This window comes from Brachyhypopomus gauderio, unplaced genomic scaffold, assembly GCF_052324685.1.
Source record: "Brachyhypopomus gauderio isolate BG-103 unplaced genomic scaffold, BGAUD_0.2 sc43, whole genome shotgun sequence".
NCBI classification, from domain to species: Eukaryota; Metazoa; Chordata; class Actinopteri; order Gymnotiformes; family Hypopomidae; genus Brachyhypopomus; species Brachyhypopomus gauderio.
The window spans coordinates 793,718-807,988 of NW_027506869.1; the positions used below are offsets into that span (position 1 = coordinate 793,718).

The 14,271-nt window shown below is 45.9% G+C and overlaps 3 protein-coding genes across 6 annotated transcripts in view; 1 reads left to right on the forward strand and 2 right to left on the reverse strand.

The window, feature by feature from the left end:
• The window catches only part of eml4 (EMAP like 4), a 50,557-nt gene extending 44,591 nt beyond the window's left edge, over window positions 1–5,966 (forward strand). For all 4 annotated transcript variants that reach the window (XM_076985770.1, XM_076985769.1, XM_076985768.1 and 1 more), the window contains 4 exons: window positions 327–414; window positions 550–648; window positions 1,625–1,755; window positions 1,853–5,966. In XM_076985770.1, coding sequence (XP_076841885.1) covers window positions 327–414; window positions 550–648; window positions 1,625–1,755; window positions 1,853–2,347 — 813 coding nt within the window. In that variant the 3' untranslated portion in view covers window positions 2,348–5,966. The remainder of the gene's footprint in view (window positions 1–326; window positions 415–549; window positions 649–1,624; window positions 1,756–1,852) is intronic.
• A 741-nt stretch (window positions 5,967–6,707) lies between these two features.
• Window positions 6,708–7,812, reverse strand: LOC143486003 (uncharacterized). The gene is made up of 3 exons (XM_076985773.1): window positions 7,378–7,812; window positions 7,063–7,161; window positions 6,708–6,913 (listed from the first exon to the last, which is right to left on the reverse strand). Exons 1-3 carry the CDS (start codon window positions 7,421–7,423, stop codon window positions 6,828–6,830), a joined length of 231 nt encoding a protein of 76 aa, XP_076841888.1. The 5' UTR covers window positions 7,424–7,812; the 3' UTR covers window positions 6,708–6,827.
• Window positions 7,813–10,153: 2,341 nt separating this feature from the next.
• LOC143485911 (uncharacterized) lies at window positions 10,154–12,162 on the reverse strand. The gene is made up of 2 exons (XM_076985597.1): window positions 12,155–12,162; window positions 10,154–12,075 (listed from the first exon to the last, which is right to left on the reverse strand). Exons 1-2 carry the CDS (start codon window positions 12,160–12,162, stop codon window positions 11,091–11,093), a joined length of 993 nt encoding a protein of 330 aa, XP_076841712.1. The 3' UTR covers window positions 10,154–11,090.
• Window positions 12,163–14,271: the final 2,109 nt, after the last annotated feature.

Consider the following 14,271-nt stretch of genomic DNA (forward strand, 5'->3'; position numbering starts at 1 on the left):
CTGCTTCGGGGGCTGGTGTAGAGCAGTGAACCAGGCGAGCAGTGGCTAAGAGGGAATGTCCGTCAGTCATAAGAGCCTCCGGCTGCTGGACTGGAGGGACCTTATCAGCTCCGCTGGTCTAATTGAGTTTGAGGAAGCAGGAAGGAGAGGAAACGATCATTCAAGTGTGCATGGAAAACATAGAAATGGCCAGTCATAACGTGAGCTTGCACTTGCAGTGCTCACATGATGATTAGGACACACGTGTCCTGAAAAATAGATAGGTTTGTCTAGTTTCTTACCCATCTTTTGTGTGTGTGTGTGTGTGTGTGCGTGTGTGTGCACAGGGACATTCCAGCTACATTACGCATCTTGATTGGTCCCCCGACAACAAGTTCATCATGTCCAACTCAGGAGACTATGAAATCCTCTACTGTGAGTCCTGTGACCCTCACGCTGGCATGAATGTGACCTGAACTTCCTCCTGTTTAATGCTTGTGAAGCTTCTACACAGTTAGTGCAGCCTGACGGCCACCAGCGTCAGCAAGTCCTTCTTCTGTGTTTTTTCAGGGGACATTCCAAACGGCTGCAAGCTGATTCGGAACCGCTCGGAGTGTAAGGACATCGACTGGGCCACGTACACCTGCGTGCTGGGGTTCCACGTCTTTGGTCAGTACCGGCTGTGTGGGACTGTGTGAGGGATCCGGCTGTATGTTGTGATGGGGATCTGAAATCTAGTGTACAAATCTAGTGTATATTGCACCTGTGTCCTAAAGAATGTATAGCTTGCGTTGTTTTGCCCAAAACCATCTTTGGTGGACCATGAACATTGATTCTGTAGTATATAGCAGAATTTGGGGGATTTGTTAGGATACGCACAAAACATCATGATTGATTATAGGGCTTATTTGCATATGACATCATTACGAAGGTTTCGATTGCAAGCATAGCTCTCTGCGAAGTGTGTACAGTAACATGGAAATCTGTACGAACGCCATATACAAATCAATGGGCAATCACAGGGTCTTGGTGAACATTTTTCTATCGTTTTTCTTTTATATTTTCTACTTTTATAAATCTTTATTTGTTAACATTGCATCATGCTACACTGTGAAGCAACGTTAATACAACATAGCTGCCCCCAGCCATAATGCTGTTCTCGTCCCGGATCTCGCATGACTAAACGGCTAAAAACCGTGGTCAACGGCACTCCCAGAGCGTGGCCGTCTGTTCGTGTCTGCGACAGAGCGGGGGTGAGCAGACACATTTGGGGTAGCCAGTCCTTCACCTCTGCCCCCACAGAGACGAGCTGCGAGCTGGGCTGGAAATAAAAAATAGCTCGGTAGCGATTTGCTGTTTCCACCTCAGCGAGCTAGCAGAGTATCGCAGCGGCACAGACGCTCACCGACACCCTCGTCCTGGTTTCAGCAGCGCACGAGTGCGTCGCACCTGGCCCACAGTGAACGCAGTGGGTCATGTGTCAAACACGAGGAAATTCTGCATATATCTGTGCTCGTGAACACACACAGCTGTTTATGTGCACGTGTGGGAGCCCTTTAAGTGGTAGACGCCTGCCCCCTGGTGGGAAACTGTGGTAAATAACGTTTGACGGCATGTACTGTGTTTTGTGTGTCCTGTGGAACAGGAGTGTGGCCCGAGGGCTCAGATGGAACAGACATCAACGCGCTGGTCAGATCTCACAACAGGAAGGTGATCGCCCTGGCTGACGACTTCTGCAAAGTGCACCTTTTCCAGTACCCCTGCTCCCGACCCAAGGTCAGCCCCGCCGGGACGGAGCATAGCCCGAGTGCCCGCTGCGAAGGTTAAGCGTAGAAGTGGCGTCATGTTCCTAATCTTCCACCTCTCCACACAGGCGCCCAGCCATAAGTACAGTGCTCACAGCAGTCACGTGACCAACGTGAGCTTCCTGCACTGCGACAGCCACCTGGTGTCCACGGGCGGCAAGGACACCAGCATCATGCAGTGGCGTCTGGTGGAGAAGACGCCCGCCCTGGTGCCCAGCGACTCCGGCCTGGGTCTCGCCGACACCGTCCTGCACAACTCCAGCCCGCGGGGTGCCCCGCCCACCCCCGTCATCCCCCGGACGCCCACCACGCCCGCGACCGTGCCCTCCTCCCTGCCCATAGGTGTCACGCAGCCCGACGCCAACACGCCGCCTCCCACGCCCACGGAGTCGCTGGAGCCCACTCCCAACGGACAGCAGGAGGGCTCGCCCGAAACCCCGCCCCCTTCGGACGAGGCCACGCCCCCTTCCGATAGCACCGTCAGCCCCAAGGACAGCCTGGAGCCTAGCGATGACACGGCCACGCCAAGTGACGAGGGCACGCCCTTCGGTCCGCCCTCATAAAGGTCGATGGCGAGCTGATAACAGCCTTAGGCCTCTTTTCTCTCTTTTAAAAGTTCAATTGCCTGCTCCACGCTCCGCCCGGAGGCATCAGTGTGTCATTGCAACCATGCAGCGGTGGTTGGAGCGTTAAAAGCAGGTGCTCCTCAGTTTTACTTTTTTCCCTGGTTATTTCTTTGTTTCTTTTATTATGTGTTTGTTGTTTATCTGAGAGGGAGAAAAGGTGCAAATGAATGAAGTATGGTTGTTGCCCGGAAGAATTCCTGCTTGGAGTGTATCGATGAAAGCCTTCGGAGAAACAGACACTAACATGCCTGTATACACTCAATCACACACAAACACTACCACAAATGCAATTTCACTCCAACTCTCTCTCTCTCTCTCTCTCTCTCACACACACACACACACACACACACACACACACACACACACACACACACCCCTCACCAAGCGTAACCTCTACTCACAGAAGGGTGTAGTAGTTTTTTTTTCTTTTGAAAACCATGACCAAATTTACTCTCGTGGTGCACATGAAATTTAGAGCTATTAGATATTAAGCTATTTACACAAAATAACTCCCCAACACACACACACCACAAAGATAAAATGATCAGCACTTCTTAGTGGTGCAGTATCCACACCCACGTAGGGTAAAATATAAATTCATATTAATAATATAATTCATATTAATATTAGCCATCATAACTGCAAAGTAGAGCTTTCTTTGTTGAAATTAGAACTATTCAAAGTAGCTTGATATCTTTAATGTTATTGTAAAAGTAAAAAAAAAAAAAAAAAAAAAAAGATTCACTATGTTTTTGTGAATGGGGGGGCTTAAAGCCATTTTGTGAAATGCCTGCATAGCATCTGTACCTGAGCCATGAAGATTATTGGAGATGCCAGGCAGGTTCTCCTGGGTCAGACTCCTGAGTCACTCGCTGATTCCGTTAGCTTCTTCTGGATGTGCGTTGCACGGGGTTTGAGCATGGCACGATGAAGCAAGAACACGCCAGACAGAAAAGGCTGTTCATGGCCATTTCATAGAACAGCTGTGAGCAGAAATGCATGTTTGTAGATGCAGCTTCACACACACTCACAGATGCGTGCGCACACACACTCTTCTACGAACAGTGAGGGGTCGTTACACACAGGTGTGTAAGCCTGACCCACCTCCAGGTGCAGGTCTCCGTAGGCAGGAGTCTGAAGTCGTCTTCTGCTGGTCTCCCCCGATCTGTCCAGCTCCATGAGGTCAGCTCCGCTGGCCGGCTAAACTCCACCCTGCACACGTCCAGGGCTGGCCGGTCGCTCCACCTCCCCCAGCACCGCTCCTCTCCCATGGACTCCAACACACTCCCTGCTGCGTTTTTAGCCTGTGTTCAGGATGACCGTGTGTGTGTGTGTGTCTGTCTGTCTGTCTGTCTGTCAGACCCTATTGTTTTAGGTTTCATTCTGACATGTTGCCGCTCTGTTCATGAGACTGATTGGCTTTTTTATTATTATTTTTTATCTTGAGGAAAAGATTAAATTAGTCTTAAATGGATGCGGCTGTGTGTGTGTGTGTGTGTGTGTGTGTGTGTGTGTGTGGTGTGTGTGTGTGTGTGTGTGTGTGTGTGTGTGTGTGTACAGACTGGTGTATTCTCATCTTTCATTCCACATGAGGAGGTGCTTCCTAATTGTTTTTCCTGCTTGCCTATGGCCCAATACATCCCCCCCCATCTTTGGGGGCTAAGCTCCTCCCCTTCATCCCCAGAAATGCATCATAAGTCATTTTCACGAGCGCTATCCCGACCCATGGTGGAAGACTCCCTCGGTCCTCCAAAGATCAGCTCCCGTGAACCCAACCCAGGACCCAGGCTTGCTGCTGGCGGCACGGTCTGTCCACGAGCAGCACCGCGGGATCCAAAGGGCTAGTTGTGGTTGGGCCGAATGTAAATAAAGGCGTGAGACGTGCTGGCGAGCTTCCTTCGAAGGTCAGAGTAGACCTGCAATATGGCGTTCCCTGGTTTAAGTACATCCGGACGCCTGCTGTGGGATTGACCAATCAGGGTGTGCAAATGACAAATGCACGGTGTCCCGAAGGGGATTCTCGGCCGTGCTCGGCATGTACAGGCTGTATTTTTAGACCCTGATATGTTTCGTGTTTTCGATGCTGTTCTACAGGTAGATAAAGTGCATGCTTGAGTGTGATAGTGTGCCATTAGCGGCGTGGAAAAGGCAGAGAGACACTCGGCCACCGGTGCCAACGCCACCTGTGTGCAGCTGTTCTGCGCTTTTTCCGTTTTTTCGTTGCAATGGCCGTTTTGGATTGTGGCCTCTCTTATTTTACGTGCAGTTTCCGTGTTCGTGCAGAAATGCCTCTGTAAAATTTCTACGGACAGATTTTTACCCGCTTTCACCTCTGTTGTATAGCTTTAGCTCAAGACTGTTCTCACGCTCAGGGTGGAACCCTAATACGCCCCCTTACGACACACGAGCTCTACAGTAACACCTCGTCCTTCACGAGCACCACGACATGCTTCCCAAGCCTCCATTTTCAAACATCATTTGTACATTTACATTTGGCTCTTTTGGACCTATAGTCATTTTCCTGTGTGTATGGGGTAGTGCTTTCCTCGGGACACCTTGGCGAAGAGATACTCAGCTCAGTCACTTACTGTTCGGACAGTTCTGAGGTCCATGTGCCTGGGAGGTAGTTCAGACTTTTTGCTTGGGAAAACAAGAGAAAAAAACAACTGGGACAAGATCTCAGAAGTTAAGACGTGTGTTTTTTAGGGGTGGGGGTTGTATGTGTGGGGGAAGGGGTCTCTTCCTGGACCCTCTGAACTTGACAAAGCTTTTGATACATTTTGATAGCGTGCCTCCGGGACCCTGATTGATTGGAACTCATTTTGGCTTCCAGTGAGATAACAGTTCTGATGAAGGGGATCATGTGACAGGATTGTTTCTGAATGTCACTTGTCGAGTGGCCTTGCTGTGTGTCCTCTGTGGAAATGTGGGATTGGACAGCATCTATTGGGTACAAAGTACTAGTTTTCTATTAAAGAAGTGGTTGTTTTTTTGTTTTTTTGTTTTTATATTGGTAGATGTTGATAAGTAGTACCTTCATCCAATTGGATGTGTCCATTGACAGCTCCTCAATGAGCCGGCAGTCAGGCAGTTTCCAACTTTGTAGTGACTGGAGGGTTTGATTTTGTTTCGTTTTATTTAGTTTTTTGGTTTTGTTAAGGGTCTGTATTTCTGAAGGGCTCCTACAACAGTCGTCTCTGTATGAGATGGGTTTGTATACATCACTTGGCTTGGGTGGGGGGGGGGGGGGGGGGGGTATTGGGGGGGAGTACAGGGAAGCAATGCAAACTGGAGTGGAAAACTACAACTCTTCTGGACTGGTCAGGATTCCAAGATAGATTGTTTTCACACTAGGAACTCTGGACTCGGTTTCCCATAATGCTTTGCCAGTTGTTTGATCAAATCCTCATTGGATAAGTGCATGGGGAGTGGTCAGCTTACATATAGCTTTTGTGACAAACAGAATGAAGATGGTTGTGAAAACCATGGCAGTGATGATCATACCTGATTAAAATGACATGTCAATAAATATGAACCTTGTCTTTTCTTGTAACAATGTTTGAGCCAATCTGTTTTTCATGCATTCCTGTCTATGGGCAGAAAAATACTGAAGATTTTAGAAAATAAACATTCATTAAAAAAGAAAAAAGAAAGTTTTTTGTCTTGAAATAAGGTCCATACTCTGCTACTATAAAAATGACCACAATTCTTACCCTCATGTTTTTCCATTCTTCAAACCAGTATGTAGTCCTCAAGTGCTTGGTGCTATCTGACCATGGTTTCATCTTCAATTCCATCGAGGAGCGATATGAACATGATACTTTAAACACAGTCTGGTCCCTCTGTCCTCGAGCAGTGTTAATTGTTTGGTTTGCTGGGTCGCGGGTGTATGTGCTTGTGCTGGTGCATGAATGTTTACGTGCACACTGCTGATGAATCACAGTCCCACAAGCCGATAAGGTTGCAGTTGAAATGAGTGAAGGTAGATCGAGAAGTAAATAAAGTGAACGAACAGAACAGGGAGGGAGTAAAGAGGGAGAGTGAACGGACTCTGTACTGAAATGTGTAATACAGGAGGGGCGTGTGAAATCGGGCACAGACGCCAGAGCAGCACGGCTCTGATTAACCGGCCAAAGTCTGTGGTGCGTGAACGTTGGCAGCCTGCAATGCTAGTCTGTCCTCCTGGACCCCATGTGAATGTTTTCTACACACACACACGCACACAGCACCACGTTCAAACAAATGTCATGTTGCTTGTTTACCCTATGTTCAGTACATTAGAGACTCATCACCGCTATAGGAATTAATTATTTATTATTCTGCATCGTGCTTTTACAGGAGCGACAGAAATGAAATACCTCCCAAAGTTTTGCTTTTTGTTTAAACAGCATTTCATTCTGGTCCTTTGGCGTTGAAATTAGACATTGCAGTGGTTTGTTGTGCAACACGTCCAGCCTGGTCTCTGGCAGAACTCCAGTCTAATACATCCCTTCTCTCCAGACACTGAAGAGGACACATCCACAAACCATATGTCAGTTCTACGTGTACTCTACAGAGACTACATCAGTATATTGGTATTTGCAGGTCCACTGCTGCTACTAGATCTTGCCTCAAGTAGCACCTGGCTTCAAGCATGGTGCGGTGGTACTTACCTCTGGTGTAGCAGGCCTGTGGGACTTTGCTTGTGCACTGCAGAAGCTGGTTTCTCAGCATCAGGAAGTCCTCCCCATAGCACTGGATTTCATGGTCCGCTGCAAAAGGTACGGCAACGTCCTGACTAATCAAAGTCATGAATTACCCTTTGCTATCCCAGCATGCCGGTTGGTATATATGTCAAATTACACCATTAGAGCATCTACTTTTCAACAAAGCATCCTATCTGATTGCTTGTCAGTAACCTATAGTTAACAAGCATCCATTGATTGGTGGATGGAGAGAGCCAAGCAAGTTGTAATTGTCAGAAATACCCAAACAGAGTGGCAGCATCATCAGCAGTAGGAGTCTGGCCTTCATCGTGGCTTTCTGTTCCGCGGGCTTGAATATCAGTTTGCTGAAGTGCTTGATCGCTACAGAGCACCCTGACTTTTATACCGCTCCGGAGGGGCAGAGAGATACGTCCAGCCTCACTGGGTAAACAGCCTTATCTGCAGAGGCTATGACTGCACAGTTCTGTAGGTTGTGTTCTCAGCTTGGGAGAGTGATGTTGAAAATACGAGGCCGGGCTGAACGAGTCCGTAGGGGCTTGTTTATTGTTTATTACGGCACCATGTCGCCTCAGTGCTAGGGTTTTGGAGATTGCTGAGCCATTGGGAAAATTAAAAAATAAGCTTAGTCAAGATCTGAACTTCCTTTAAATAACACGAGAACAAAAGCTGCAATTATATTGCATCATGTTGCACTATTGCTCTGATGCCTTTGATGCAGTGCGTATAAACATGGGGTTTTCAACCTTGGGAGGCTATTTTTAGATTAAACATTCAACATGTGAAAATACAGCAATAGCAGTGAATCTGGCTAGCCGGTAATCTTGAGCAATTAATTATATTCCATTAGAGGGTGCTAATGCATCTTCTCTCCTACAACATTTATACGTTTAATGTTAGAAGACCCATCTAGCGCCATCCTGTTCACATTCAAACATAATAGTGGATGAGTGGCTAGTAGAGTTTGAGTAAATAACAGTGAAGATACATGTTCTTTGTACATAAAATTAAATCCACTGATCTGTCAACAAGATTAGTCATTTCATTGAGCTGGTTAAATTGTGTAATTTGTATGGCTAAATAAATGTTTTTCGGAAATGGTGGGCAAGGGAGGGAGGTTCTAACTAGATAACCGGACGTGGCCATTGGTTGAAATCCCCTGTCATAAACAATACTGGGAAATTATTGCATGTTCTACTGACAGCATGGTACGTTTTAGTTAAAAAGAAAAAACACTTAAAGCTATCAAATCCAGAATTGCTGAGTAATTTCTATGAAGTCTTTGGTTTGTTTGTTCTGGCCTGTCACTTTGTACAAAGATTCATTTCTATATGGCAGATTGCTGGGTGGTTTTGGAGACATAGTCCAGGACAAGTTAAGGGTTAAAAAAGATTTTAAACACACAGTCTCGTATTGTAGCACTATATCCTCTGAAACTAAACTTATTGAGATGAGTGCTTAAGCTTTTAACAGACAAAGTCGGTTATTACTGTTCTATGCAGCCTCTATGTGCTTTGAGTCATTACTGCCAGTGTGTTTACTTCCTTCTTATTATCTAGCTTGGCCAGCTCGTTTCCTTTGCCTTTATGGAGGATAAGGATGGTCCTTATGCACACTCGCGTCCCGCTCCCTCCCTGACGGTGTCTCAGAATGTGCAGCCACCTGAGGGGAGCTCAGTGTGGTGGATGAACCGAGCTGACCCGACAAAAGTCCAGATGGCTGCCCTAAAAGGGCAGCAGGGTCTGGGAGGACTCCAGTCTGCCTGGCCAACTCATCCGCTGCATGGAGGGCCTCTCCGTGAGTTCGGCCACCAGGGCCAGTGAGCGCACAAAACCCAAAGTCTATGGTAGGGACCCTGAGGACTGTGAAGGGTTTGTGTTCTCATGCAAGCTATACTGGATCAAGGAACATTACTTCATGTCTCTCTCCATGCCGAAATACGGGAGTCACTGCCCGCACAGAACACCTATTCTTTAACCTATTCCTTCCTCTCTGCCTTAACAGATAGGGACTATATAGGGACTTTAAGAAATAGATGGTAGCAAGATGGTAACATTCCTTAACCCTTGTCCCCTCTAGTGGTAATTAGTGGAACTGAAATGCTTGAAATAGGATGAACACGTGAAAATTACTCTCTCATTCGTAAACATGTGTGTGACCATGGTTTAAACATTTTTGAAATTCAAAGTAGTGTCTTTTCTGATAGTTACATGAGCGGACTCAAAGCGGATCCCAATTAAATGGGATTACAACAAAAAGTACCATCTTTACATTCACCACTCTAATCCTGGGAGCAAAACCAATATGAAAGCCTTGATCCTTTAAGGCATTATGGATTAACTTTGATTGTTAAGCAGAAGTATAGTTTTAAAAGTAGTTAAAAGTATTATCAAGCCACAAAATATAAAATCAGTTCAGTATTGCATAATAAAAAAAGCAATCCACTAACTTTCACTTTTGCCCTCTTGTGTTTCCAGATATTTGACACTTCAAGAGTGTCAATGGCCATAGCTTTTTCAGGGGAGTTGTTGAAATCTTGAATTAGAAGGTGCATGTATGCATTCATGACCTGGCAGAAATGAATCAAAACAAGAAAGTTAATGTGTTTAATAAAGATGTATGTAAGGAGGTTCAGTTTCAGGTTCAGTAAATGTGAAAAATATTATGTATAATAACATACTAGTTATCATTACCTTAGGCCTAATGGTAAATGAAGTGATGATGTTTTATAAACTACAGTTTTATAAACTATTTAAAAGCGGAAGACAAATTTCGATTGGGGTGTAAAAATCACAATTGACAAAAATGTGGCACATTTACATTTTTTTTTCGTTTATTCTATTGTGGTTGTGTTTCGTGTTTTAACTCTCGCATACGAGTTCTTTTCTGACGAACGCAGTTGTGCTGTTAAACGACACTTGAGTCCACCTTTCACTCACTCACGATACGCGGTGAGTACCTCCCTGTACTCCCGCGTTACAAAACACTATCATGAATCCAGAATTTCATATACATAAATTAAGTTTCAGTTGTCGCGCTTTCTCTCCTCCCGTCCTAGCGCAGCATGTCCGTTTGATGCAAAAAGAACATCACCAGTCTTGTCTTTTAATTATTTATTAAAGCTAATACAAACAAGAAATAATATCTATGAGAATACACAGAAATGACAGCCTAGGCCTATTCGTGTCACCCAGTGTGTAGCTAACACCAGTCCGCTTCTGTTCCTATTTTATAATGGTTCTGGGTGTGTGTGTGTGTGTGTCCCGGTCTCTGTTGGAATTTCCCAACTTAGCCCGTTAGACAAAGACTATTTGTCTAAGACTTCCATCATATGATGAGCCCATTGTAGCGATTTCTTGAACGTGTTCTTCACTTTCCATCTCAGTTAGGAGTAGATTTTCTTTGTCAAGAAACCAATAAAGATGCTAATGCAGATCATTCAGACATTCTTCTAGTTGTAGTGTATTTATTTCTCCCAATTTTCACTACATGGCAGCAGCCGGTCAAGTGAACAGTGCAATCCGCTTTTTAACAGATGGTTACCCCCCCAAAAAACTTTATTTTCTGTAGTGTCCTTATGTGTCAAAATAAAAGTGCTTAATAAGATTTAGATTAATTATTGTCTGACAAGAACAACAATAATAAAATAACCATAAATAATATCCATATGAGAACACAACCCAACACCCATGAGGAGCCCATCCTGTTTTTCCCTAAATCCCACAATAACTTTTTTCCAGCCAACTGGGATTTTCCCCGAGATGATATTAGTTAATACTATAATGTAAGCAAAAATATATAGAGTGATTAATATAATAAATTTGTTTTATACTTTAAGGCTGGTCAAATTATATAAGGATTATGATAAGCTATTTGATTAGAATATATGAGCTTCCAATCTTGAGCATTGTGGTTAAAATATACATTAGCATTCTTTTACACATATAATTTTCCAACATGGTACAAACATACATTTATCAGGATTGGCTTCTAATGAGATGGAAGCTGCGGTGGCTACGGCGACTGGAGAGGCAGCAGGGGTTACAGGGGCTGGAGAGGCAGCAGGGATTACAGGGGCTGGAGAGACAGCAGGGGTTACAGGGGCTGGAGAGGCAGCAGGGATTACAGGGGCTGGAGAGGCAGCAGGGATTACAGGGGCTGGAGAGGCAGCAGGGGTTACAGGGGCTGGAGAGGCAGCAGGGGTTACAGGGGCTGGAGAGGCAGCAGGGGTTACAGGGGCTGGAGAGGCAGCAGGGATTACAGGGGCTGGAGAGGCAGCAGGGGTTACAGGGGCTGGAGAGGCAGCAGGGATTACAGGGGCTGGAGAGGCAGCAGGGGTTACAGGGGCTGGAGAGGCAGCAGGGGTTACAGGGGCTGGAGAGGCAGCAGGGATTACAGGGGCTGGAGAGGCAGCAGGGATTACAGGGGCTGGAGAGGCAGCAGGGGTTACAGGGGCTGGAGAGGCAGCAGGGGTTACAGGGGCTGGAGAGGCAGCAGGGGTTACAGGGGCTGGAGAGGCAGCAGGGATTACAGGGGCTGGAGAGGCAGCAGGGGTTACAGGGGCTGGAGAGGCAGCAGGGGTTACAGGGGCTGGAGAGGCAGCAGGGGTTACAGGGGCTGGAGAGGCAGCAGGGATTACAGGGGCTGGAGAGGCAGCAGGGGTTACAGGGGCTGGAGAGGCAGCAGGGGTTACAGGGGCTGGAGAGGCAGCAGGGGTTACGGGGGCTGGAGAGGCAGCAGGGGTTACGGGGGCTGGAGAGGCAGCAGGGGTTACGGGGGCTGGAGAGGCAGCAGGGGTTACGGGGGCTGGAGAGACAGCAGGGGTTACGGGGGCTGGAGAGACAGCAGGGGTTACAGGGGCTGGAGAGGCAGCAGGGATTACAGGGGCTGGAGAGGCAGCAGGGATTACAGGGGCTGGAGAGTTGACAGTTGATACTGTGGGGCTTGTAGCAGCCAGAATGGCTTTCTGCAGCTTATGGGGAACACGTGGAGTCTCCTCCTGATGATGATGCAAATGATCAGCATTAATTTTATGGATTGCACGACCATTGCAATCCTCAAGGTTAGCACTTTTCTCTTCAAGTGCTGTGATGATGTATGGTCCCAAGTAGCTTGGGTCCAGCTTGCCTCCTTTTCTCTGCTGGCTTCTAACATTCAGCCTCCACACCTTGTCCCCCACTAAATTTGGGAAGCGATGAATTCTGCTGCCTTTTCTTTTTCATTTTTTCAGTACTTTTCTCCAAGTTTCCCTTTACGTTGGCCAGAATGTCATTTAGCTTTAGTGCGCACTCTGTGACTTCTTCAGAACTACCTCTTCAACAGTGCTGTCAATCTGGAAAAACAATTTACATTCAGCAATTACATTTAAATGTAATATTACAGTGTGCTTTTTTGGTTTCAATATTTAATTTTAATTTCAAAAACATGAAACATGTACTCTTAACCCTGTAATGTTCGGGGATCTCTGAAGGATAGTGGGCCTCTCTCCCAAAAATAAGAAAGTAGGGAGAGCACTTTGTCATTTGCTTTTTAGTTCTTATTCCGAACATCACTACATCTGTCACGGTGACAGCTCTGGACCCTTCCCGTTGGGTCTGTGGGGGTTGTTTGCTGGTGTACGGGGGTACAGCGACAGGTGATGCCAAATATAGTAAAATTCATAAAAATAAAAAAAATTTAAAAAACTTTGACAGTCTTGTCAATGGATTCAATAGATGGAGGCAGATCCGTAAACGTGAGGAGCATTAATAAAGAATGCAAAAAAAAAAACAAGTTAACAAACTAATCAACTCAATCAACACATATCAACCAGGCCCTCACTCATCTGCATTTCAAGTCAGCTCCCCTCTTATATCAGAGTTCTGCCTTTTACAAACATTAGCTCTTGGATTCAACCACTGACCAGCACGCCCGCAGGTAAGACTTAAAATGCACCAGTTCTAATGACCTTCTTCCATTTTATATTAAATCAAACATTTTATTATTTAAGCAATATTTTAATATGAATATAAAACATTTCATAATAAAACATTCATGATGGAATGACCTTTTAGAACCAGAACCCTAAAAGCAGGTCCTCTCCCCCGGCTCAAACATCCGAAATGGCACGCTCCACCTGCAACACAACCTCAACTACAAAACCCCACAAACCCCTGGGCTGCCAGAGGCTGCCAACATGCTAGGACAAACAGGTAAGTTGAACTACTTTTCAAAACACAATAAACAGTTACAAATGCATGGAATTTTTGTAATAATCTACACTATCAGTTGGCCACTCTGAATAGTGCCAGATAATCACAGTTGTTTATTTTTTCTAGCGTTCTGACAAGGTCCAACTGCAGTCCTGTGGGTTTCAATAAAAGAGTCTTTAAAACAGAGGTTGTCTCGTGGTTCATTATAATACTTTGCAACATGGAACGGACGAGAGCAGCGGCAAAAATGAGTGTAAAAAATACCAGGTTCACGTGTTTTTATTTAGTCACAAAAGACTTCTAACATGGGCTAAAACACAGGGTAGGACAGGGGTCAGCAACATTTGAGACATGGAGTGCCAACTTTAACATGTCTAGTCAATGTGTGCCACTATCAAATAAAATTGGGGGGGGGGGGAGAGATTAAATTGTTGACGGGGGGAGGGGGGTTGTGTGGCGAGTGTAAATTGTTAGCGAAGGGGAGGTGTAAATGGACATTATATCGTGATCGATCGCCAAGTATAAACGCCTCCACCGCTTGCGCAGGTTCGTGTGAGGTGTGCGGAGTCGCGTGCTACGGTCACTCGCAAAAGTATAATCCATAATAAATAATCCAACCTTGACGCGGTTTATGTCACACGCAGCGCCATGCGGCCGTTAGGGTTATTTAAACATGGGTCTGTGGCGGGAGTGCAGAGCGTTGAGGAGCGATTTCGATTGGAGGATCGTGCTCTTTGTCTGAGATTTTTTATTATTAATTTTTTTTGCTGATGCTGGTCCAGCGTGGCGCGTGCCAGTGATTATGCCTTGCCATAGGTTGCCAACCCCTGGGGTAGGCTATCAAATTACAAGAGTTTACAACTTCATCTTCAATCTTTTCACCGAATGTTCTCCTCACACGTCCCTGGATTCGCCAGTTACAACAGACACACTAGAAAAAATCTCGTTTCTTCTTTTATGTCACCGT